Below are 25,435 nucleotides of genomic sequence, written 5' to 3'. Positions count from 1 at the left end.
TCCGTGAACTTGTCGCAAACAAACCGGATAATTTGTTACTAGTCCTGCATTGGTCAGGTACGCGACGGGGAGGAATTTCTGTTCCTATTTCAAGTTTTAATTTAAAACCACCGCTAAAATTGGTGGCCTACAGTATCCCAGACGCTATCCACGATCTGCAAACTTACTATGATGAAAGCAGTTATTTTTATCCTTTAGCTCAGGAACAGGGGGTAATACAAATGGGCCAAACGTATGCGTTGCGTGACTCACGCGCGCCGTGTACTTCGTGTGTACTTCGTGTGTACTTCGTGTTTGGCGGGAAACGCAATCCACTGGGTTCCATAGCAATTGAAGATGGCGGCAATGTTAGGATTGTTGGACCTGCTGGTCGATTTCTCTGGTTAGCTCGAAAACGGAAGTCCAAAAAAAAGCGATAGGGATGAACGGGGCTGTAATTTCCAACACCCCAATAGCTATTGACTTCTGGAGGTTGAGGCACTGCCAGCACTCGAGAGTTTTCTTTCTTTCTCACATGCACGCGGACCACACGGTCGGTCTGACATCTTCATGGAATACGTACAAAATTTACTGCTCAGAGGTTACAAGGAAGCTCGTAATTGCTAAACTTGGAGTTAACAGCGACCTCGTCGTTGGTCTCCCCTTAGATGAATGCGTTGTCATAAATCTGGATGAAGCTGGAAAGGAAACCATGACTGTAACGCTTATTGACGCCAACCACTGCCCTGGTTCCGTCATGTTCATTTTCGAAGGATATTTTGGGAAAATTCTCTACACCGGCGATTTCCGTTATTGTGAACGTTTCACAGCACACGCTACTATGAAGGGGAAACAATTTGACGTCCTTTATTTGGACAATACTTACTGCGATGCGAAGTGCGCTTTTCCCACCCGTACTCAAGCAACTGTCAACATTCTCGAGATAATTCGAGGACATCCAGAATGCAAAGTTGTCATTGGGCTTCATAACCTTGGCAAAGAAATGCTTCTTCATACAATCGCTGTCGTGTTCAAAACTTGGATTGGAGTGGATCCTTTGAGAAAAGAAACACTGAAACTTCTTGAAATGCCAAATGTGTTTACCTGTGATGTGGATAAAGTAAGGATTCGGGTAGTAAAAAGTCATGAAATCACCAAGAAAAACCTTCAGTTTTGGAACTCCCAAGAACCAACCGTTGCAATATTGCCGACATGTCTCTATGTTGGAGCAACAAACCCCTATGCCAATGTGGAGAATGTTTTTGTTGTTCCCTACTCGGATCATAGTTCTTTTGAAGAGTTAAGAAAGTTTGTTCAGAATGTCAAGCCAAGGAAGATTATTCCCATTGTGCATAAACACAGACTATCGCCAGGTGACACCATAAACAGTAGAGTGAATATGAATGTTTTCCAAGATCTGATGGATTCTTCCCCATCATCAGAATTTACAGTCCCTCATTCTGTAACATGTTTCATGACGGGAGAAATACAGCAAGACAGAAAGAAAAGAGTGAAAGCAACAGGACAGAATTGCTTAAAAAAACCTGCTAAGGTCAAGAGACCACGTGGGATCATCTTTCCCCCAACCCCAAAAAAAGCAGAAATGAGTGGGGAAAAACATGACTTAGAAATCAAAGAATCTGATGGGAACATACCAGAACAGGGGATCACAGAAATTGGACAGAATGTTGGCACTCTTTCTTCCAGTAAGTGCAGTTTTGCAGATGTTGAATCTAGCAAAAAAGTTAAGGTGGATAAAGATCCAGATGAAGGAATCAGGGGGGATGAAATGAATTCATCTGCCTACTTTGCAGACAGTGACTCTGGTGGAAATTCGGTCCCATATTTTACTTCAGGTGAAGAAGATCATGATATGTTGCAACAGAGCATTGGCAGTAAAATAAAGAAGGTGGATTCTACATCCATTGCATCTGGCTTGGTGGACAGTGAATCGGGAAAAAAACCAAGTGTGGGTGATGTTTCAGGTGATAAACATTTTCAAGAGAACAGTGTGGTGTGTGAGATCACAGGAATTAAAATAGATTCAGTTGCCTCTTCATCCAAAAGTGGCTTGATAGGCAGTGAATCAGGAGAAACATCAAAGGCACTTAATTGCAAAGGTGACAAAGATTTTCAAGAGAACAGCATGGTGCATGAGATCACAGGAGATGAAATAAATTCAGTTCCTTCTTTGTCCAAAAGTGGCTTGACAGGCTGTGAATCAGTAGAAACATCAAAGGTACTTAACTGTGAAGGTGATAAAGAACCTGATATGGCAGAGACAACCATAGGAGGCAAGGAAGATGCAGTTGCTTCATCTATCAAAACCAAGAACATGTGTGACAGGATTATGAACTCTCCAAAAGGAAATATTTCCAGCAGAGATGCTACAGGCGATAAAGCAACTTGTGTCAAAGTCAAGGATCTGTACAACAATGTGATTGTCCCAGTAGAGAATCTTTCCTTGAAAAGAAAGTACAGAGAGCTCACTGACCAAAATGATAAGAACAGTGTCGATAGTGTTAACAAGGGTAGTTTGAGCAAGAAGAAATTCAATATTTATACTGGACGCTCATGTGATTTTGCACGGAAATATTTGGCAGACATGGTGAAAAATGCTGCTTTTAGAGACAAATGAGTGTGTTTATTTTGGGTACCAGTTACCTTGAACATTTCCTTATATTAGATTTTTTTGATAACTAAATGTTGCTGTAAGTGCAAAATACTAACATCCATCCAAATGGATACAAATTGCCTAATTCACATATTAACTTTGATGAGAAGTACACTTATATTTATGAATATCATAACCACTTGGGGCTTTGCCGTGGTTGTTGAGTTTTTGGACAAGGAAATATTTGGCAGACATGGTGAAAAATGCTGCTTTTAGCGACAAATGAGTGTGTTTATTTTAGGTACCAGTTACCTTGAACATTTCCTTGTATTAGATTGTTTTGATAACTAAATATTGCCATAAGTGCAAAATAGTAACATCCATCCAAATGGATACAAATTACCTAATTCACATATTAACTTTAATGAGAAGTACATTTATATTTATGAATATCATAACCACTTGGGGCATTGCCATGGTTGTTGAGTTTTTGGGCAAGGATATATACCATTGTCCTAGATACATGCACAATCACATTGTATGGGTTCCTTAAGTGTTCCAAATTGTGTTAAATTTGTTTGTAATACTCATGAAGTCACCAAAGGGACTAGCTTTTTCACAAAATAAATTAATATCTGGGCTCTATTGTTTTCCAGCTTTATTGTCAATCAGCACGCTCTAACGTTGAGCTGCAATCTTGAATGTCATAAAACTAACCATACATGGTGGCAAACTTATAACTGACTGAATGAGATCTGTCATTGTCTTGCTAAACAATATGTAAATGACTTGAACAATAATTTATCTCAGACTGGGGCTTTTATCCGATACAGTAACACCTGTTATGACTGTGACCAGGTATTGATGTTTCATTAGACTACAAGTTATCTCCCTTTTGCTTAGTGTGGAGAGCGAGACCTTAAGTAAGAAAGGAAGAAATGGCTGCATGAAAAGCAAAAAGAAAAGAAAAGTGAAAGAGGGACTACTTGTTGTGTTTCATCTGAATTTGCCCATTGTTGGTACAATTAACCTGTAAAGTAACAGGCTTGTTGTGGGTGGGAAGATCAAGGCAACAGGTAATTCAAAATATAATGTAAGACTTGTATCCCTGCAAACATCAGCACCTAAAGTCAGCCCTCGGGTATGGCTGTTTGATAATTGAACTGGAAAACAAAGAGGCCCTGTTTGGAAAGTTATCTTACTTCCCTACTTGAAATTTTGGAACCTGATTGGAATATTTTAAGTACAACCTCAATGTTCCATGTAATTCATTTTGTGTTTGTATGAAATACATAGTTATAGATCCAGCAATCTTCCAGTTAAATTTAATGTAAACAGTGCAACTCAAGTGTCTTCAAAAACTGTGCACTGCCATAGACATTTTAACTTTTCTGATGAACACAAAGAGCATTGATTTGAGATGAAAAGAAATCAAGTTTTGAATTTCTCACACAAAATAATTGTTAAAAGCTATTAAATATGTTGAAACACTAGGTTATTGTTATGATTAAAAATAGTCCTTTCCAATTACCTGGCTATTAATTATTGTCCTTACTTAATGCACCCCTGGCCATGTAACACAATGAGCAAGTTCTCTTCTCTTGTTTTGAGGCCTTTCTTGAAATGAACGTGAGGAACAGCTCGTAGACTTGCCTCATGAGTTTCAGGGTATCATAGCTAAGCAAGGTTTTAGGTAACAAACCGAGCAAGCAATGAAGTTGTGAGAGGTCTTTCTCTGGCAGGTCATGGGTAAACAAGTAAAGGACTTTTCTGTCCCTCTCGTCTAGTCAGCTAAGAAAGGCAGAAAACATGACTGATCTAAATTCTGCAACTTTAATCTAGTAACTATTCAAGTGATGAACCCTGTTGTGCCACAATTTAACATGGCAATGTCTTGTGCAATGTCTCTGGCAGTCAATGAAGGTGACAATGCAGTCATGTGAAAATGAAAGCCTGAAATTTCAGTCATTGTCTTAAGTGGACAGCTGACACTTAGTCAATGAGGAATTCCACAGTCCCAGGCTACATAACTAACCCATTAGTTTACTATCAGCAATAATGGTTTCATTGTAGAATTTTTAAAAAAGAACAAAGCACCATTGGGAGGTTTAGTAGAAATATTTGAAATACACTTTGTACATGGGTGTTATCTACATACATCATGTAGACAACCTCATTTCTCTAGGTTTGAATCCGAGAGTTAATATAATGATTAAGTCACATGACTTTGCATAGTGGGGGGGGGGGGGGGGGGCAATGGAACAGGTGTGCAGGAGAATAGGGGACAAAGGGGGTATGGGGGAAGAAAAAGGGTGGCATGTAGGAGGAAAATGTTATTTTTTGTCATTAAGCATTAAAATTCTTTCAAAAACAAGAACCCAAAATGTTATTTGCCTTGCATTTAGCATCTTCAGACATGATGGGGCGGGAGTTGGGAAATAAAGGTTTAGGAAGCAGGAGGTTCTGACCCCCCTGCCTCTTCCCCCTCCCCCCACTGTATAGAAAGCAGCATTTACATTGGCTGGTGACAGAATGTTGACGGGCAAGTTGCATGAGGAATTTGTTAAAACAATGTTACACTTGGTGCAGCAAGTATGCTGCTCTTGGTTCAGAGAGTATAACTGTGTTTGAAATAAAAGAACTTGTTACAAAGAACCATAGGCCAGCAATGCATACTAAGTGCTACAAAGGCATTGAAAAGCAAATTGCACTGTGAAAGATTACTGCATAATATTGATGGCATTCAGCAGTCTTGTTTCAAATGAAAGTTCTGTTGTCACTTCAAGTATGCTGTCACTTCTTCTCTGAGATCAAAAATCTCTTCAGCAGACGGCATTTTGTCAGGATAAAGGAAGTAATTCTCCAGTTGAACAACGGTCTGAAGCTGTACATGAGCCAGTTGTTCATTCATCTGTTTAACAAAGGTATAAAACTGTTCACCATACAGAAGCTGCATGGGCACAATCTCTACAACATCAAAAGCTGACCCTTCATTGGCAAGCATTGTGAGCTGGTGAAGAACCTCTTCAAGATAAGCAGCATAATGTTTATTGTCACCATGAAATCCCTTGCACACCAAAAATCTTTGTGGGCTTGACAGCTGTGACATCACTGGTTTAACAATTGTTAACTTGTCAAATATATGGTGGAAAATGTACAAAAGGCCCACACTGAATCTTGTCAGTGTCTCACAGACATGGCAAACAAACATTCCACCATCTCCCAACAACTTTAGGGCAGTGATGCACAGAGAAACCAACTCTCTTTTTGCACTCAGTTCATTACTGTGGTTTAGGTCAGCAAAAACAAGATTGATTTTCTGCTCGTCACCTATCTGGGAGACCCTGTTCACATGCTGTGAAATGTCTTCAAACTGAAAAGCAGTTTCCTGATTAATAGTTGCTAATGGTGTTCCACTCTCAGCTGAGATGCACAGGCGAATTGAGTTGAATCTAGCACGCTTTTCTTGAAGGTATTGTCCCAGATAATCAAGACTGTCACTAAGATTTAACACAATTCCAAAGTTATCACACTTTGCCATTTCTGTGAAGAAGATGAGGTTATCAAGATTTCTCACTTCTGCTTCACCACCCTTGGACATCTTGACAATATTTGAAGGACACACTTTGTCATTTATAGAAATGAGGTTGTCGACATTCTCTTCCCTTAGGATTGTAGCCTGCTGATGTGCATCTTGTAACTTGCTAATATAGAATGGCGTACAGAAACGTGAATTCAAAACAGCATTTAGACAAGCTGCAGACTGAGGTTTCCAGGTGGCAGCCATGACCTCTGGTGTGACACACTCTGCCCCTTCAAGCCACACTACTTGATCATAGTGAAGTGGAATCAGGGGAACTTCATTGTAAACTTGAGAATAATCTGCAATATAATTGTGAGATGAATTCACACTTCTATCCACTTTGACTTGTTTTAAGAATTTCTGAACTTATCAGAATGATAAACTCCAAATAAAATTAGGAGTATTTATTAAATTAGGTGTATTTATACACATACCGTAGTAGAAATTGAACCATTCAGGCAATGCAATTCTCACAGCTAACCTCTTGTCTTTAACACAGTTGTCCCAAATATTGCTTTGGTAGTTCACTGAGTTAGTTAAAATGTGCCCCAGTTCCTAATTAGAGCAGCATTAAGCTTAACATGTATATGAATTCTGTATCTAATCTTGTGCTTTGAATGAGACCTTAAGTTAGAAGTGATAAACACCTTTAAACAGAAGGACTAAAATCTGGATATGTAAATTACCTAATATCACAGGCTTGCAATGCATGCAAAAGGTTACAGATGTACAGTCATCTATGCAGCACATGTATTATGCTTAGTAGTGACAAACAACTGGGAACACAGGATAGTTTGTTCAATCAAGCGAAAACCCACATGTAGACCTCTTAACATACCTTGCAAACTCTTCAGCTGAGTAGGATGAAATTGGAACTGTCCATCTGCTAGAGTTTTTGCGAGCCACTCCTGGTTCAGATTCTCATTTCTCTCATTGTAACTTCCCATCTGATGTCGACCATTAAAGCTCTCTCTAAAAGGTACATTATTTGTAGGTCCTCTGGTGAAGCTCAGTTGTGTCCCATCTAAGTAAGCACCAGCTACAACATGTTCCTCTTCGTTGATTGGTCTTACGTGAAATCTTTCTACAAAGTTTTCTACCACAAGCTGACGAAGTTGAGCATGAGCCTTCCATTCCCTTGAACTCATGTAATAAAACTGTTTGATGTTTTGATCAATGGCTTCCATTTGAAGACTAGTAAAGTACTCCTCGCAGGCTTTTAACCTCTCCAGAAACGTGCACGGGATTGAACTCAGGGAAAACAGACTGGAGGATGGGCAATGTTCACCATATCCTTCACATACTTTTTCCATAACACTGCTTGGAATTTTCTCTTTGCCAATAAATGCAAGGCATACAACATAGGCCTCTGAATTACCTGACTTGCTGGTACCTAAACCAAAAACACATATACATCCTGTGTCAACAAACAGTTCCTAATGATGTATTATTTTTTTACAAATTATGCAAAATCTTGGACTGTGTATGTATATGTTGTAGGTAATTTTTTTCTTCAGGTAAATTTGATTTTTACCTAGGTAATATTTTTTTAACTAGGTAATTTTAAAACAAATTTTTTTACCTGGATATTTGGACCGAGGTGAGTCTGGGACCCAAAAAAGCAATAATTAGGAGAAAAAAAAGAAATTTTTTCAACTTGAGCTGTGTAGTCTAGTGGAGATTGAGATGGACATGTAATCTGAAGGTCTTGGGTTCAACACACGGTAGGTACTTGTAATTTCCTTCTTCCTTTGAAATTAATAATTAGATAGGAAAATAAGCAGAGGTAGGCGTAGAATAGGGAGATAGTGAAAGAGAAGAAGAAGTAGGTGGGAGCAGGGAGAGATGAAGAGAAGAGTAGGAAATGAGATTTTTCTCCTCCTTTTTTTATTTTTCTTTTCTTTTTAGAGCTCCCTAAAAATACCAGGCCCCTATTTTTAACCACACCCCATAAATTAAAACCCTTTTTAGTTAGTTGACTGAAACAGAGCAAGAGAAAAATTACCTGGTTAAAAAAAAAAATACCTAGTTAAATAATAAATTTACCTAGTTAAAAAAAAATTACCTACTGAACATTTTTAACTGCAACATATATCCTATTTTTGCTCGTAAATAGTCTATCAGTTTAACTACAGAACCGAGAATGGATTGCTGCCTTGGCAGAGCTCAACTCTTTCCACTATTCATTAAACTGTCCCAGATGAAATGTGATATTACTTTGGAAACCTGGGCTTTTATTTCCAAGGACTTGTCTCTTGATCAGACAAACCAGTAATACTTATCCAGGAGGCAGGACACTACCAGGAAATAATCCACAAAATATTTACTGGTCACTCGTCTGTTAGATGAACCTGTGTCTGAATCATTATGGTGTCTACCTGGTTTAATGACTTGGATTTCTTGAAACAAACAAGCAAGAAGATACAGAAGGGATATCATCTGGTGCTCGAATGCAGTGAACATTTTGAACACAAAGTTCCCTCCTTGGCAAAGCAGGTTTATGGCAGCTACTGCCTCACAGAAGATCAGTTGTCCTACAAGGCTTTCCTGCTCATCTGGTTGATTAGCACAGTTTATACTGCCATCAGCTGTCACCTAAAAAGAAAGAAACCATTTTATGAATTTTGTTATTCATCTATAGTAGTGTCCAAGAAGCTATACTACCCTTGGCCACTGGCTATTCTAACCTCATCAGTAGGATATTTCCTCTAACTACCCCCCTAGGGTATGTAATCAAGTCCTACCAACACCTTTGAGTCACCTTTATCTCCCTCTCGTTTCACATGGTCTGGAGAAAGACTACGGTATAAGGGTCGTGATTCTCTTGGTTTTAAAGGTATATACAATATAAATCATTCTTACCAAATGAACATCAGGTGTATCTTGTTGAAGAGATTCCAAGTTAGCCAGCTTCATCAAGTCTCCAGTTCCATCCACACCAAAATGCCAGTGTGACAATGTCTGCAAAACAAACCTGTCATCGTCCAACATGGCTGTCAAGTCATGACCTTCATAGTAAGGATTCAGAGTATTGGCGACCCAGTCCCACTCTAGACTGTGATGACAACTCTTCACAAAGTGATTTAAACTTGCAATAAAAGCTCCTGGAGCCTCGCATAGGTGCACTGATCGAAACTTTCCAGTTTTTCGTGCGATCTCTGGGATGAGATCGAAGGAATTGAGTATCTCGTGGAATTTAGTCCAAGCTTGAGTACACATCTCAGCATGAATATTCTCCCGAAGGTGCTTCACAACAAGGCCTGCTTTATGAGCTCTACGGGTGTGCAAATGCCACTTAACTATATCCATGTCGTTTAGTAGGCTCTTCTTTCGATTCAGCTCGTCCTTCAAGGAGATCATGTCTTCCAGGATGAACGGTAGTTCTTGAAACATGCTTGATGAATCCGGTAGTGCCCATGTTTCTCCACTTGATTTCAAAACGAATCTCTTGTTAAACAAGGCTTCGATTTCTCCGAGAAAATCCCCAGAGTCGTGTACGTGATGTTTTTGGTGCTTGTTTCGTTTCTTTGTTGGCATAACTGCCTAGAAAATGATGAAAAGTTAAATTTGTAACACAATGAATAAAATCTGCGTCAAAACGAAGCCATGTTGGCCGTCTGTTTCTCCATGGACTGGTAACTATACGATGTACGTTCGGATACATTTTGATGCGGGTACTTAAAGTAATAACGAATTTTCGTTACACTGCTGACCGCTTAGGTCTTCTGGGTTTGGTATTGTGCAAAAGATGGTGGATTTATCTCTTAGAAGTGGCGCTCAAATTCTTCAACAACTTCGTCCCCTGGTGAAGAGTGCAGAAGATTTAAATCTTGAGAAAAATCTTTACCAATTGACAGATGTTGGTGGTGATCCAGTGCTTTTTCTTCTAACCCAAGGAGTCAAAGAATTTTTCTTAGACAACTTTGACAGCTGTCTTTCAAACTGTCAAACTGTGATTGACATTTGTTGGGAGAAGTGTAATACAGGTCACTGGCGAGATGTCAATGTAATTTGGAGAGAAACATATTCATATGCCAGTGTTTTCAAAGCATTGTGTCTTCACAGTAGAGGAAGACAGACAGAGGCAATGAAGGCTTGTGACATGGGGCTTTTGTTAGGTGCACCCATTTTGGATAACATTCTAACCAGGATTGCGACAGAATTTCAGAAAAAGGCAAAGGGAAGTAGTTATAGTCAAGAGATAATGGACAGCACTTCCAATGACCATGATTCTGAAATCAGTTCAGAACTTCATGAAACAAAAACTTCAATGGTGGGAAAATCTACAGAAAAAAGGAAATTTAGCAATGATTCTGAGTCTGTAGATGGAGAATGGCAGTCTGCTACTGCTGATTTTACAAAAAGAAGAAAACATTATGGAATACCTATGATAAGTAAGGAGTTTGACATTGATCATGTCTTTTGCCCTTCACTAGAAGCATTTCTTACAAATTACATACAGAAAGACAAACCAGTGATCCTGGATGGAGTAATGGACCACTGGCCTGCCAGGACAACTCATCAGTGGAGCATACAATATCTTAGGACCATTGCTGGATGTCGTACAGTACCAGTTGAGCTGGGCTTACGATACACGGATGACACATGGACACAAAAATTAATGACAGTAGGAGATTTTATTGACAGTTACATTGATCCAATTGAAAAAGGCCAGGACTCGGAGATTGCTTATTTAGCTCAGCATCAGTTGTTTGATCAGATACCTGAATTAAGAAGGGACATCATCACTCCTGATTATTGCTATCTCGGTGAAGGTGATAACGATGTTATAATCAATGCTTGGTTTGGTCCAAAGGGTACGATATCACCAATGCACCATGATCCCTATCACAATCTCTTGGCACAAGTTGTTGGTGAGAAGTACTTGAAACTGTATTCCAAGACTGAATCAGAGAAGCTGTATCCTCACAAATCAACATTGCTGAATAATACAAGCCAGGTATTGTTTGAAAAAATAACTGTCTCCAGGGAGTGATTAACATCTTTCTTCCATTGGTTTTTTTGGGCATTCAATTCTCTTCAGCAGCAAGTTTGTTTAGAGACACTAACACTCAACTCATCCTGCTATAACCCAGGATGAAAGCATTTTTCTTGAAGCAACTTCTAGCAAGAAGCCCAGGGGGTACTCTACAAAGTACTGTACAGGGAGGCTCTGCCACGAGGTCCAACCCCTTACCCTTTTGTATACCATTTTGACAAAAAAGGTACCCATTTCATGTACCCTAAATTGCAAAAAGCTACCCCTTTCACATACTTTCATAACTGGCCCGCATTATGTCATTATCTTGTCATTTTCATGTATAATTGCCAAATAAATGAAATGATACAGCCATAACGAACATGTACATTTGTTCAAAATATTTTGATTAAAGTCCCTTTGAAATAACTAAATGACAGATTTTCCTACCCTTTCATGTACCTCAACTTGTGAAATCCTTTCCTGAAGCCAGCAAAAGGTAACCCTTTTGGGTAGGGTCTCTCCATAAAGGCCATTATAGGGAGTCCCCCCCCCCCCCCCCATGGGGCCAAGAAGACAGTAATAAAATCTCAAGTAGTCTCTATGACTTATTTTGGCTATACAAAGAACACAATTTCTGTGATGGCAGCCAATATTCCCCCCTCGAGATTTGCTTCATTTAGCAAAAAGCAAAAGTAAACTTAGAAATTTATTCACTTTAAGTTATTTCTCATGATGATGCAATAAAATGTACTTGTCTTTGAATCTGTTCCAGGTAGATGTTGAGGACCCCGATCTTGTCCAGTTTCCTGAATTTTCATCAGCTGTTTACCAGGAATGTATCCTGAAGGAAGGACAGATGTTGTACATTCCACCGTACCACTGGCATTATGTCAGGTCATTGTCACTTAGTTTCTCTGTAAGCTTCTGGTGGTCCTAACTTTTGAACGTGGTCAAATCTTTTCGAACAAATAAACCTCATTGTTACATACTGTCAGAAGAGTGTTTCTGGAGTCACAATTTTTTATTTCCTTTAAACTACTTCTGCTGAAGCCTATTAGCCAAAGAGGTCAATAGAGAGCATAGAATAAAACGAAAACGAAGCCGTGATGTAAGTAGTAGCCTGTTCCAGGCTCTCAGTCAGTGGGGACGATCGAAAAAGCGGGCGGGCGACAAGCGGGGTCTGGGAGAGAAAACAAGAAGGCGGATCCGGCTCTTCGCCGGCCCGCTTTTTCAATCCTCCCCACTGACCGAGAGCCCGGAACAGGCTAAAAATATATCAACAGTTTCAAACAAAGTCAAATAATTATATTACTCCAAAACGGTGGAAAATAAAGAGCAAATTTTCATGTGGCTGCATGCACAGGTACAGTGAAACCAAACCACTTTGTAGAAAAACCGCAGAGCTAACTTTTGCCTTTCTTAAATAATTTTTTGTTCTCACAATAAGATTTTCCTTTTTAGCTACCCGCGTTGAGAGCTTTGAATAAGGTAGTCTGCCCAGCAGGCCTTAATCGGGGGAGATGGGGAGGGAGAGTGGGAATGAAAGGAGCGGGGACTGGGAGAGAGGAAGAACCCTAACCCTTCTTTCTCGGGTTTTTCGCATCTTTTTACGTCTGCAACGCAGGCCATGGAAAGGTTTTTTCAGCATAGTTACAGCATAGTACTCACTAGAGATCGCACCTCAAGAAAAATTTTTAAGACCTATTAACATATACAAAACGTTATTTGGTGGATTGTAATATTATAACGAAGAGTAAACTGATTGTTGTCCACGAAGCTCCGCCGTCATCATTTCAATCTCCGCTCTCTGATTTGATTAAAGTAGCCGAAGAGCAACAGAGAGACAAGAGAGAGGACTGCCTGAATAAGAATTCAAGCATGGCCACAGCAAATGTTCTTGTGTTAACGAAAGAGAGACAAAAAAAAACTTTAATAAGGTTCCTTTTGGAACATTAACCAACATTCCATCGTTGTTAATCAGAACTGGAATACGTCGATTGCGTTGTGAATCCTTGGAGACCTCCGGCTGGTAATCGCGACGACACGAGGTAATTATTTCAGACATAAACTTGACGATAAGGATAATGGTCATTTTTTACTTTCTTTTAACTAAAGTTTATATGATACATAATACACGCCCTGTCGAACCAAAACCTGCTTTCCGATGTGAAAACTGGCGATGTCTTACCTCGTGTTATATTACAACCAAATTGTACACTTTCATTGAGTTCAAAGTATTCTGGCCCGTTGCCTTAACTTAAGAGGGAACATTTCCTAAGTCTTCTAGCCTGTTCCGTACGTTCAGCATGTCGGGGAACACAAAAAACTATGAAGGAAAAATAAGAAAGGAGTACGACGCGGAGAGCCGTATCAAACCACTCCCATATTTTTTCCTCTTTTCGCCTTTCTCGCTGTTCCCGACTAGCCAAACGCCTGGAAAAGGCTGTGAGCCTCCTCCCCGGTATGAACGTACGACGTAAAGAAAATACAGTTTGCTTGTATATGGGTCGGTCTGGCACTGAGGACAATAGTGTTAGCGTTAGTTTTGTGCCACGCACGGCACAAATGGATGTTGAAGTGGACCGTATTCACAGGCCCTCACTGCGTGCAAAGTATACGGTTATGTTGGCCACCGCAGACATTGCACAGTCTGCATGGGCTGCGTGCTAATAGTTAATTCGAGGTAGTCGTGTATATATTCACAAGATGACGAACATAAAAACTTAAAGTGCTTCCTCATACGCGTGATGTGAAATTCATTTGTTGGCGGCTTTCTTGTCCATATAAAATCTCTCTCAGCGCGCGGAGAGAAAGACTTGGAGTTGAGGCATCCAGGATCTTGCCTTCTCTGTAACCCGGAATGTATGATTTTCTTTTCTTCGATCACCTAACAGATCTTGTTCGGCTACTGCATTGAAGATATTTTATCTTGCACATTCTTTAATCTCTCAAGAACAATTTTCCGTAAAGTTTCGTCGACATTGTTTTGATTTATGATCTTGAGATAACACCTTTCAACGGCCTGGAAGGGAAACGAAAACGAAAAAAGTGAACACATGAACGAGGTAATGAACGCTGTAAATAAGATCACCCGTGGATTTTTAAGACTTGTTCAAAAGTAAGTTTACAGAATAAGTCTATAGGCTATAGCACACGGTGTGTCCCAAAACATGTACAAATGACGAGATCTTTGCGTTACATGTACTAACATCACGTGACTATTGGCGTTGTCCCAACGTACCCATCACCTTATCAGCCTCTGTGATTGCGAGTCACGTAGGTCACGATCTAGCCCTAGCCTGTATGCAGCCGCCCCCTCCCATCCAAAATACCCGATTTTTTTTGTGTTTTAGGGGAGGGGGCGGCTGTACACAGGCTAGTCACGATCTTGGGCCCAGGAGTACTCAGAGGTACCACACAAATGAGACTTATATTGAAATCTCCAGCCATGCGCCACGCACGTAGATTTCAAGTTGTCATTTTATGGTACCTTATTATTTTCGCAGACTTCTGGCTGCATGGGTAAACACATTAGACAGTATACAGTAATATTAAACAGCATCTTGGACGAAATCATTTGACTTCGTAGCGTCTTTGTGGTGATCATCTTCTAGATCAAGGTGCACTACAATGGACACTTCAATGTCCGACCATCTTTCAAGTGTTTTGACGCCAAACAGAAGAGTGCCAACTAGGCTCGATTACAAGCCGTTTCTCGAGAAAGGAGTCCGCACTCCTCTCCCAGCTCTCTCTTCCCGGGGAGGAACGTAGACTGGACTCGAGAGAGCGGCAGGAATGAGCGTGGGTGAACTAAATATTAATAACCACGCCCCTTGATCACGCCCATAAGCTTGTTGTTTTTACCTGTAACACCTGTGGAGCCGGCGACAGTTCAACCAATAAGGCGGCAGCCTCACACCGGACTACTTCAAGTGGGGATGACATCATCAGACTATATACACTCTGCACGAAACAGCTGGCGTTTGGAATCGTCCTTCGGATGGATTTCTGATGAAATTCAACAAAACGACCGTCAAAATCAACACAGAGAGCTCCATTGAAGTTATTGGTACGTTTTCCGGTGAAGACCAACACAGCTGAAAATTGCTTTGAGAGGAGTGTTATATTTGAAGCAGAGTAAAAGAAAGTCTGGAATTTTCTCACGCTTTCAACCAAAACGAAAGTTCCGGAGAGGAAACCTAGCACGATACGCTAGTTAACACCCTGAATCAATTAACTAGTTTATACGATGGTGGTCTTTTCGGTATAAGAAACATCGTCCTACCTTGGAAGCGAAATTTCATGTTACTATCTGTTATAACTTGATCTGAATATTACATATTTTGCCTGAGTATAGTCCAGGATATCTCTCACAATTTTGCTTTTCTTGAGAGGCCATGCCGATGATTTTGAAAGAGAGCTGAAAAAAGCCTCAGAGAGGACATAAAACCGTCTTATTTGAAATTGTTGAAAAGTGAAGAGAAAACCCCGAGAAAAATATCCCTTAGGTATTATAATTAACAAAAGCCAAATAAAGAGATTCCTTTAGGATATCGCAGAGGCAAAATAGATATATTTGTTTGTTTTTCGCGATGCCGCGGGGTACATGCCTTGGCAGAAAGGATATCGGCTAAGTGCTGTGCAGGTTATCTTGGATAAACTATCCGATGACTTTTAGACAATCTGATAACGGACTGAATTCAAGTTACAAAGTCGACACTCTCTTGTGTCCAGTTTTGATAAGATCGGCTAGACTTCAGTGATTTGAACAATTTTATTGACTCACTAACGGATTGGTCAGTTACGTCAGCACAACTTTGGAATCTTGCGGCTAGCGAGCTTTCCGGTTATGCTAACAAACAGACAAGTGATTCGACATCTTGTTACAGATCTATTTAGCTGTCTGTTCGTCAGTGTACAGGCTATAAAAATCACCAAAATAAACTAAGGAAAAGGAGCCCTAGCCCATTATTAGGACTGTGGTATCACTCTTTGCCATTTATCGAAGGGTCCCGATGTGATTTCTTATGAAATTGTTTGAGAGAAATGCCCAGGCTTAGTGTGATATTCACAAATAAGTGATTCCATGTGACGATTTTCATGCTTGATCAGCTGAAGTCACGGTATAAAGTATTACTTCCAATTTGTGTTAATACTCGTTCGTATCATCGAACCATCACCAAACCGGCCAGACTGAGTAACATCGATCGTAAATAAAACCTGGAACTGAGCGCTAGTATAATACGGGTATACCCATTAGGGTAGACCTTAAAAGCGCGCGCGATTTTATAAATCTGCGAGTCGTTTTAAAGCAGTAGCGCCGTACAAAACTAAGCGTAATAACAGATACGGTAAATTAAAGGTACAAATCAATCAGTTTTCACTCACCCGAAGACACTTGTTACCTCTGAGGAACATGTCTGTAACTACGGTACAGCAATTGAACAAGTACAAAGCGCTGACGGGAATCAATGACAGCGTCGAGAGTCAACTCACGAAGTTAACGTTTAGCGGTTTTGTTTTCAGTTAACAAGCGTTGACCCGTTACTAATAGACTATTCCGAGCGACTTTCACAAGAAAATATTTCAACTATCCCTGATACATAAAAAGAACATCTGATCTGTTTACAGTGTAACGATTCCGCCGTCTGTGTCGTTTTCATAGTCAGGTATGTGGGTCTCAGTGCACTGATCTCTAAAGTTTTCGTGACCGGAAGTGCAATCAATTTCGTTCAACCTTCTCATGCCCCACGAGGTGGCGCTTGTGTTGTGGTTGGTGACGCATTCAATCGTGGTTGGCTGATCACATGAAAAGCAACTGATGATACTTTAGAAATCACTTTGTCAAAGAAATATTATTTCACGCAACAAAAGAAAACATAGGCACGCAAGGCGTGCAAGAGTTATTTTTTGTGTGTGAAGTGTTGGAGATAGAAGCATTCATGGTACAGTAATGATTTGGTTAATTTGACAAGGTTTTTTTGGTTGCGATGTTACATCGGTCATGGTAAGATCGCTAAATAGTAAGCCATAAAATGTTTGACTGAACAAACTACAGTAATCTGACACGTCTCCAGATTAATGTAGATACCATATTATTTTCTAACAGGCAATTTGATTCGTTCTTTGATACAACCCGGTGTGACACGCGCACATGCATAACTCCCTCACTCACCGATCACATAACCCTTCCAACCCCCAAGAGGAATTTTTGCTCAAAAATACTCAACTTAATTTAGAGACTTTTTCGCATTTTATACGAGTCGTAAGTTTACCTTTTTACACAACACAACACAACACAACTTCACCGAAAATAGAAAGAAAGAGAAAAAAACCTCTGACACGTTGAAAGTCTGATTTAATTAAATTGCACTTTAACTTGGTGCCACGCAGTCTTCAAAGAACATTTGAACAGTTTTCATACTTTTTACCTTTAAAAATATCGGACTGAAATGAATGTCATCAAATTAAACTATTAAACTGCTACTGCAGAGACGTAAAAACCTTCCAGAAATGAAAGCTTCTTTTTTGTTTAATATCCTGGAAACAATAGCCGATAACTTGTCAGCTCTAATTGAATTTACTCCCATATAAAAAACAAAAGTGTTAAGTTACCATTTGTTACTAAAGATAGCAAACATCTCGAGGGAAAGAGTGGTGACGATTCGTGAAAAACAAGAGTGTCAAATTACACTTTGTAACTAAAAAACAAAAATATCTTGTTATATTTGCATGCAACAAGAACAAAACAATCGTTACCCGCACTTACTATTGTAAACGTTAGAACTGTTTCAAATCTAAAGTCTCGTACCCTCTAAAACATGTCCTAAGAACTAGACGCGACGATTCGTGACCTCTAATTGAATTTACTCCTTGTGAAAAACAAAAGTATCAAGTTACCTTTGTAACTAAAAATAAAAATATCTCGTTGCATTTGCATACTACTAACTCACGAACAGTTTCACACCTCAAGGCTCATCTCGTTCATTAACTAAAATCCTCGGCCTAACCCACAGAAAATGTCGAAGTAAACCCAATATATGAATACTTCCTCCTCTTTCATAAAAGAATGAATACGGCCGTTCTGAACTCTATCGGGATCAAATCTTCTCACATACCATTTACCTTTACAATAAGAAATTTGATTGGCTGTTTATAGTAGATCCAATCTGATTGGTGTGACATACATACATCTCTCACTCACTCACTCACTCACTCACTCACTCACCATTGACCCGTCCATAACATACCCGACGCGCCGACTAAGAGGTATTTTTTTTACAAAAAAATAACTCAAAAAGAGGTTGAATAAATTTGAATAATCACTACCTTCATTCCAAACATCCGAAATAAGCAGAAGCAGTTGTAAACGAATGTAGCTGGTTTTGAAAACAAACATATTTGGGGGGCTTTTGCCGAAAATCAATCAGAGTTTCTAATAATCAATGAATGAGGGAAAAAACAAGATGGCACGGGCAAAACAAACAGATCGACCAACATGGGGTAACAGAGGGCCAATATTGGCTAAGCGTGGAAGGTGTCAGCGGTCTGCCTTGCTGGCTCAGTATCATTATGCCAAAAAAAATGGCGGAACGATTTGTAAAATACAGTTGGGCATAGTTCGGTCATTGTTTCTGCACAGTTTGTGTTTTCATTAGTTTGTAGAATCATTTAGCCCGTAGGACCATGGATTCCGTAGCCGAAGACGATATAACTCTTCCTTTGGATTTTGATAGGAGGTAATTTAACAATGAGCTTTTTATCGTCTTTCGCTTTGTTTGACAAGTTGTTGCTTTATGGCCTGTCTCGATCAACGTGTGGTCTCGCTTAGAGTAATAAAAACACCAAGTTGATCTATTATTTATATTGGTATTGTTTCATGAGTCTCATGTGCGGCTTGAATGAACTCTGTTTTGATTTTGCAATTCATTTTATTAGCACTAATCTGGCAAGGTTTAAGGAGGCCGTCGCAGCTGGTACGGGGGGCGACATGTTAGATTCTTCTGCTGAATTTTCCGAAGGACTAACAGTAAGACCAACAACTACAGGTTTGTAGCTTACAGTTTCCTTTTACACTCATTTTTAGAGGTCCGTTACATCTTAAGAGTTTCCCTGAACTGTTTTGTTATTCATACAATCTTTAACCTTCGCTTTCGACGGAGGCTCTAGATAACCTGAGCTTATTATTTCAAGCTGCAGCTTAATTTGTTCTGTCACGTGTTTTAAGCTTAATGCATACACATGAAGTGTCTCAGAGTGTTTTTGACAAAACATAATGTGAACTTCAAGTTTGTGTCTTTGGGTAATAATTAACCTTTCTAGCCCTCGAAAGCAGCTCTTAATTAACTACAGGCCTGTAACAGGTGCAGCATGCAATTAATGACATAAGCCTTGTTGTTACAATTCCCTCTGGTTACCTTGCACAGTGGTATTTCCACCAGTTTCAACGGTAGTCCAGTCCCTGATCTCTCCCTAACCTGCCTGGTTGAACCCAGGTGGGAGAAGAAGGAGTCCAGCTCCATGGACATTGGCTCTGTGGACATTGGCCAGGCCTCATAACCATTCCCTTCTATTAACACTGAACTCAAATGACAAATTCAACTACGTGACCAAGTGTGTGACTTGTAACAGTGTTTAAATCACCATCAGCCTCCATCTGTCTGTGTCAACTATGAATTATGCACCTTAGTTGTTGTTTGGTGCCATGGTGCCGGCTGGAACACCATCAGCTTTGGCTGGTCATTCTGATTCTGGAGTGGTAGTCCCTGCCACATCAAATGCAGGTGTGAGTGGTCACTAGGTTGTCTCCAGAGGAACATACCTTTCGTGTGGCTCAATTTTCTTTGGCCAGGTTCTCAATCTTTTCCTCTCCTGTATTGAGTTATCTCAAGAACACACTGTTCCATCTGCTAATGATGTTTAAATATGTAACAAAAACTTGTTAAGACTGCATCTGAAAACAATTGGTTTAATGAACATGTATTGGAAGTAGGAACATGCAATGTGGAGGCGTTATGCATCTACTGGCGTGAAAAGTGATGGTGATGATGATGAGGACAGTGATGATGATGACGATGATGATTATGATGATGATGATTGAGATGAATGGAGACAGAAATACCAGAATATACTGAATACTAGAAATAAACTAGCTATTAAATGATTACTGTTGATATAACTATAGATAGCGTTGTTCACTCATGAAAAAAAATCATTTGTAGTGAACAATTTGAAATCTAGCAAGTGAGTACAAATGATGAGCTTTCCAGGCTCCACTAGCCACCAGTTTTAACAAAAAGCAGCTGGGGCCCATTTCTCAAAGGTTCCAAAAAGTTTTCGCACTCAAAAAGCTTTAGCAAAATCTCAAACCTTATGACTTCAGAGCAGTTTTATGCACATATTCTTAATGTAAACAGAGGTTCTCTTCATACAAGAAGTTTCAGGCGTATACACCTCTCTGTCGTTAAGCACTGATTAACTAAAAATGGCTTTACGGGCTGAAAAGTTTCCAGGGCTTTCGAGAAATGGGCCCCTGGTCTTGCTTTTCCTGAAGTTGCTCCTATGTGCTTGCAATTTTTAACTCTAGAGCATGTATTTACCAAACAGCTGGCATATATGCCTTTGTATACTGAATACGACAAAGGAGCAGCTTAGGGATGAGTTGCAAGTTAGAACAACGCTAGCAACAAGTACATTTGCCAATCCTGTTTTTAGGTGCTGGTAATCAAGATGGTTCTGGGTCACCCCAAACAAAAACAATGAAAGATTATGAATATGTAAGTGACTACTAATAATATAATATATCCAATATTAATTACTGGACTTAGGTGTGATATAATCATGATTGTCCAGCAAGAGCAATTTTCCTAAATACAATTTGCCTTTTCTGTAGTTTGCCATTTCTTTTAACCATTGTGATGTGTATGTTTTGTATTTCAATGTATTCCTTTTTAGAATATCGAGGCAACCATTCAAATGATCCAGCATTCAATTTGGTGACATCGTTAAATTTTATGATAACTTGCATTGTCCTTTTACACTTATAAAAGGATCTTAATCAACTCGAAATTTTATTTTGTCACAGCTAATGCAAATTGATCTGTTGAAATAGAGAACATTTTATTTGCTCAATAACAACCCTTTTACTCACAATCTCCTCCTTGCTGACCCTAAATTTCTTAACTGTGTCTTTCAATAGCATGCAAACACTGATCTTTTAAACCTAAGTAACTAACAATTACTACCATTTTCGAGCTACCGTGAACAGCCAACTTTTTTCTGTGTTGTTCCACACTTAAAACATTCAAGTTTGTCTAGACAAACTGTCACAATTTTGAATTGAACCAATTAATGTTTAGAGTGTGAACAAGTCAAGTTTTGACAGCTCTGCATGAATGTTTCTGCACTTGAACACAGGTGTTGAAAATGTTGCGTCGAGTTTTTTGTAACTTAAGTGCAGCTCCCTGAAATAAATAAGAATAAAAATTTCGAAATTTCCAAAGGGTATTAAATCTGTGAACCGACGAAATCAGCTCATGGAATTTGAGAATTGTCTCAGTTGTACAGGACCAAATTTTTATAGACTAGCAGTTCGCGTGACATCTTAAGCCAGAGAATTCTTATGTGATGGCAGGTGTTATGTCATGTGTTCCGGCAACCAAGTGAGATAAGGTGAAAACTATGTAAAGCTTTTTTTACTTTTTGTTCAAACAGGAACAAAGTTAAATCCCAGAAATAATTACCCGTATAATTCACAACATTGAAGACAGCGAAACAAAAATTGAGAGGAGAGTACAATTTCTGCTCTCAGACACGCTGTCTAGTTGTGTCTGATCCTGTCTGTTCAATTCAACATCACTTTTCCATAAAGAGTTGTTCATATCTATTATTTGCTAATATGTAAGCTGAAATAGAAAATATAAAAGAACAATTTCCGTATTTGAAAACGGCAAAATTGAAGATTTCTCGTAGAAGGGAAAGCCAGCTCGTTGTTTGGTGTCAAGCTGCTGCAAGGGTTTGGCGGTTATCTTTTGCGGTTTTATCTCTCATCTGATTGGTCACGAAACAATAAATGTTCCAGAAATTTCCTCTGGTGTTCACGGTTTTATGGGAAAGACTGAGTGACCCTATCCGTTGAGTAATATAAATGTACAAGCTTGACTTGTACAATCGACATGGTTTACAGTACAGCTGGCGAATGTACGTTAGAATGTTACATGTACATAAAACTCGATGCAACGTTTTCAAAACCTGTGTTCATGTGCAGAAACATTCAGGCGGAGCTGTCAAAACTTGACGTGTTCACGCTCTAAACATTAATTGGTTCATTTCAAAAACGCGACAGTTTGTCTAGACAAACGTGAATGTTTTAAGCATGGAACAATGCGGAAAAAAGTTGGCCGTTCATGGTAGCTCGAAAATGGTAGTACATTTTTAGCTGTGATCAGTCATAATTATGACATCGACCAATGAACAGTGAATTGGCATGTTATTGGAAGGCCGAGCAGTAACGTTGGTTTAGAGGACTTGGCATAGCGTAAAGACATTATGCCGTTCTGTTGATTATTCTGCGGTACTTACTCTCTTGATCAATCTCTACAAGATCTATTGATTTTGTAAGCAGAAAGAGGTTTTCAATTACTCTTGGAAATAAAAATATGGAAAGCTTTTCACAGATGTAAATCGTTACTTAGCTTCCTGATCATCTGTGCTTAAGCTAGACAACTGTTAAGTCCAGATTTCAATTTCAGTTTAATAGTTCATGATATGTGCATATTTATAATTTCTTTGTCTATGTTAACTGGAGTTATTAGTGAATGCTTATTTCATTTTTCATTTCACACAATTATTTTGAATCTTCATAATAATGTTAAGGTCTTGAATCATTGTTGGAAAATTGAAAATCCAAACATTAGAAAATAGTTCAGTTATAAACTGAAGATGGCTAAACCTATAAATATAAACTATATTTGTTGGTCAAAATTCATATTATAAAGAGAATTTGCATAAGAGGAAACCTATATTTCTGAGTTTAAACAATGGCAAAACAGCTGAATGAGGTTTGAACATTTTTGTTTTGTCATAAACTTCAAAATATGATATAAATATACTATAAAATGTGATTTGTTTTGATTTTGTCTTTTTTCTCTAGGAAGGTGGCCAACAAATGAAATTTGAATGTGTAATTAAATTTTGTGTGCTCTGTAATTATTGTCTGTTCACAGCAAATATCTGAGCTGAAAAAGGAGAATTTTGGTTTGAAGCTGAGAATTTACTTCCTTGAAGAACGTGTGAACCAAAATGGTGACGTTCCAGAGGATATTTTTAAGGCAGTAAGAAAGATTTTATTTTTATTTTTAATTGTGTATACAAATCTGATGTGTTTATTTCTTAAGTGACAATCTACTAATCTAATAATCAACCAGCAATTTAACATTTATAAACAAGTCACATTAGCCAAAGAAACTTCATTAAGGGGTTTGCATAATATTGATGGACTTGATCCTATAAAAGTATCATTCTAAAAGCCATGTTTATGTAGGAGTTGTTAAATATAGAAATTAAAAGCTATGAAACTAAAATGACAAAATTATGCAGTTTGAATTAATCATATGTCGATTAAGGGATTAGTTGGTAAAAGAACTGTCATACCAGCTGCAATCAACAGGAGTGTGAAAATACCTTTATCTTATTCATGATAATTAAACTTGTTTAGTTAAACCCAAAAAAATGTGACAGGAAACTGGATACCTTTATTTACACTGGATAAAACTGAGGGAAAATTTATCTCATTTTACCAGTAGTCTCTACAAAAAAAAAAGGTATAAGACCCAACAAATGTTTAAAAAAGGGGTGCTGTACCATGTCCATATAAAGTCATTGTTATGGATTGAACTTTCAGAACTTTAAAATGAATCAATCACTTTAAACTTCAATGTATCGTGATATCAATTTGAAGGACAAGTGAATTTTGAATATCAGAAAGGGGGAGCAAGAGTACTGTACCCCATAATGAATAGATTTGTAGGTCACATTAGGCCACTGTCAATGTGATTTGATTAGAATGGGTAGTCAAATGGTGACGAGTGAAATTAGGAAATGATTTCGCACGCATTTTATCAAAAGTCACATAATTTCCGGAGCATCTAGGCAAGGGAAATTATGAGAATTTTGACAAAATGCAAATGAAATCATTTCTTAATTTCAAGAGTATACTATTAGATTACCTTAAATTTAATATCATGGGTGACAAATTACACTTACAATTGTGGGTTTTTGACATGTTTATTGTATCGAGAAATTTTGCACCAAACAATTGCAATTTTGTAATTTCACATGTGAAATTATAAATTAATGCTGAAATTTTGTGCCATAATATTACTGTTAACAACAACTTGCTCTCTAATAATATTGTATGGACAAAAATCACAAGACAAATCTGCCATAATATTACTGTTTTAATTGATTTTTAAAGAACATAGAACTCAAGGTGACAGTGGAAAAGCTCAAGAAAGAGCTTGTTGAAAGACAGGAATTGCTGGTCAAGGCCTCGTAAGTAAACACTGAGAAGTTGTTGTAAATTACTTTGTTTTGATGGTATTCAAAATGGGAAGAGAGGGTGCTTTAAGAACATTTTTTTTAAATGCTTCCTTTTCAAAGCTAAATTTTTTTTAAAATACCTTTGATTTTGTTAGGAATGCTGTTGAAGCCTTAGCCCAGCACAGTGACACACAGATTAGACAGGTGTGTATTGGCTAGTACATGTGTTAGCAAGCTTTAACTTATTCCAAACAGTTATGTGTGAACTGTTTGTAATCTCCCGTGTATATAATTTGTTATTTCACTATTCGTACAGCTAACAGAGGAACATAATGAAGAGTTAAGGGAAATCAGAGAGGGATATGAAATCAAGCTCAAAGAAATGGAGAAGGTTTGCTCTTCAACATTCTTGTTATTTAGTAAATGGTTTGAACCCAGGAGTATCAGTAGGTCATATAGATGACTTCCACTCAGGTTGGCGAAACATCAGTCACCATTACAACAGTTCTTTCCAGAACTACCCTCACCCGGACGATCACACTATATGACCTATTCTTGTTATTTTTGCATTGGCCTCATTGTTGCTTTCTCTAGAATATTTTTGGGTATGCTTTGTCTTTTTATGTAGGACTTGGCTGTTGCAAGGAATGATGTAGAGGACATGGCTGACAAACTTGTACGTAAATGGGGATTCTTTTTCCAAACAAGAATGTATTCAAAACATTTGCTAAAACATTTT

At 38.6% G+C, this 25,435-nt stretch overlaps 5 protein-coding genes across 9 annotated transcripts in view; 3 read left to right on the top strand and 2 right to left on the bottom strand.

Annotated features, from left to right (window-relative positions):
• Nucleotides 1–22: 22 nt before the first annotated feature.
• On the top strand, nucleotides 23–4,120 carry LOC110066356 (5' exonuclease Apollo-like). Its single transcript, XM_089274680.1, has one exon. It carries the CDS (start codon nucleotides 422–424, stop codon nucleotides 2,615–2,617), a length of 2,196 nt encoding a protein of 731 aa, XP_089130806.1. The 5' UTR covers nucleotides 23–421; the 3' UTR covers nucleotides 2,618–4,120.
• A 718-nt stretch (nucleotides 4,121–4,838) lies between these two features.
• Nucleotides 4,839–9,802, bottom strand: LOC110066384 (cap-specific mRNA (nucleoside-2'-O-)-methyltransferase 2-like). The gene is made up of 4 exons (XM_020773611.2): nucleotides 9,039–9,802; nucleotides 8,555–8,771; nucleotides 7,015–7,569; nucleotides 4,839–6,475 (listed from the first exon to the last, which is right to left on the bottom strand). Exons 1-4 carry the CDS (start codon nucleotides 9,711–9,713, stop codon nucleotides 5,370–5,372), a joined length of 2,553 nt encoding a protein of 850 aa, XP_020629270.2. The 5' UTR covers nucleotides 9,714–9,802; the 3' UTR covers nucleotides 4,839–5,369.
• An 84-nt stretch (nucleotides 9,803–9,886) lies between these two features.
• On the top strand, nucleotides 9,887–12,154 carry LOC110066385 (lysine-specific demethylase 8-like). Its single transcript, XM_089274684.1, has 2 exons — nucleotides 9,887–11,136; nucleotides 11,930–12,154. The coding sequence occupies exons 1-2, from the start codon at nucleotides 9,925–9,927 to the stop codon at nucleotides 12,092–12,094; spliced, it is 1,377 nt and encodes a 458-aa protein (XP_089130810.1). The 5' UTR covers nucleotides 9,887–9,924; the 3' UTR covers nucleotides 12,095–12,154.
• Nucleotides 12,155–13,226: 1,072 nt separating this feature from the next.
• On the bottom strand, nucleotides 13,227–16,914 carry LOC149102274 (coatomer subunit beta-like). The gene is made up of 3 exons (XM_089274687.1): nucleotides 16,546–16,914; nucleotides 15,022–15,165; nucleotides 13,227–14,179 (listed from the first exon to the last, which is right to left on the bottom strand). Exons 1-3 carry the CDS (start codon nucleotides 16,573–16,575, stop codon nucleotides 14,063–14,065), a joined length of 291 nt encoding a protein of 96 aa, XP_089130813.1. The 5' UTR covers nucleotides 16,576–16,914; the 3' UTR covers nucleotides 13,227–14,062.
• A 1,788-nt stretch (nucleotides 16,915–18,702) lies between these two features.
• LOC110066361 (uncharacterized) overlaps nucleotides 18,703–25,435 on the top strand; it is a 44,105-nt gene continuing 37,372 nt past the window's right edge. For 2 of the 5 annotated variants that reach the window (XM_089274678.1, XM_089274675.1), the window contains exons 1-8: nucleotides 18,704–18,896; nucleotides 19,096–19,205; nucleotides 20,872–20,933; nucleotides 23,382–23,489; nucleotides 24,632–24,708; nucleotides 24,852–24,900; nucleotides 25,013–25,087; nucleotides 25,325–25,372. In XM_089274678.1, coding sequence (XP_089130804.1) covers nucleotides 18,844–18,896; nucleotides 19,096–19,205; nucleotides 20,872–20,933; nucleotides 23,382–23,489; nucleotides 24,632–24,708; nucleotides 24,852–24,900; nucleotides 25,013–25,087; nucleotides 25,325–25,372 — 582 coding nt within the window. In that variant the 5' untranslated portion in view covers nucleotides 18,704–18,843. Of the gene's footprint in view, nucleotides 18,897–19,095; nucleotides 19,206–20,871; nucleotides 20,934–23,381; nucleotides 23,490–24,631; nucleotides 24,709–24,851; nucleotides 24,901–25,012; nucleotides 25,088–25,324; nucleotides 25,373–25,435 lie in introns of all 5 variants that reach the window. The other 3 variants (XR_016202338.1, XM_089274676.1, XM_089274677.1) reach the window with 3 other exon arrangements.

The sequence above is a fragment of the Orbicella faveolata genome, unplaced genomic scaffold (assembly GCF_042242905.1).
Source record: "Orbicella faveolata isolate gen_17 unplaced genomic scaffold, um_ofav_v1 contig_36, whole genome shotgun sequence".
Taxonomy (NCBI): Eukaryota; Metazoa; Cnidaria; class Anthozoa; order Scleractinia; family Merulinidae; genus Orbicella; species Orbicella faveolata.
The sequence above is the reverse complement of the archived record's forward strand: the minus strand, read 5'-3'. Positions and strand labels throughout refer to the sequence as shown.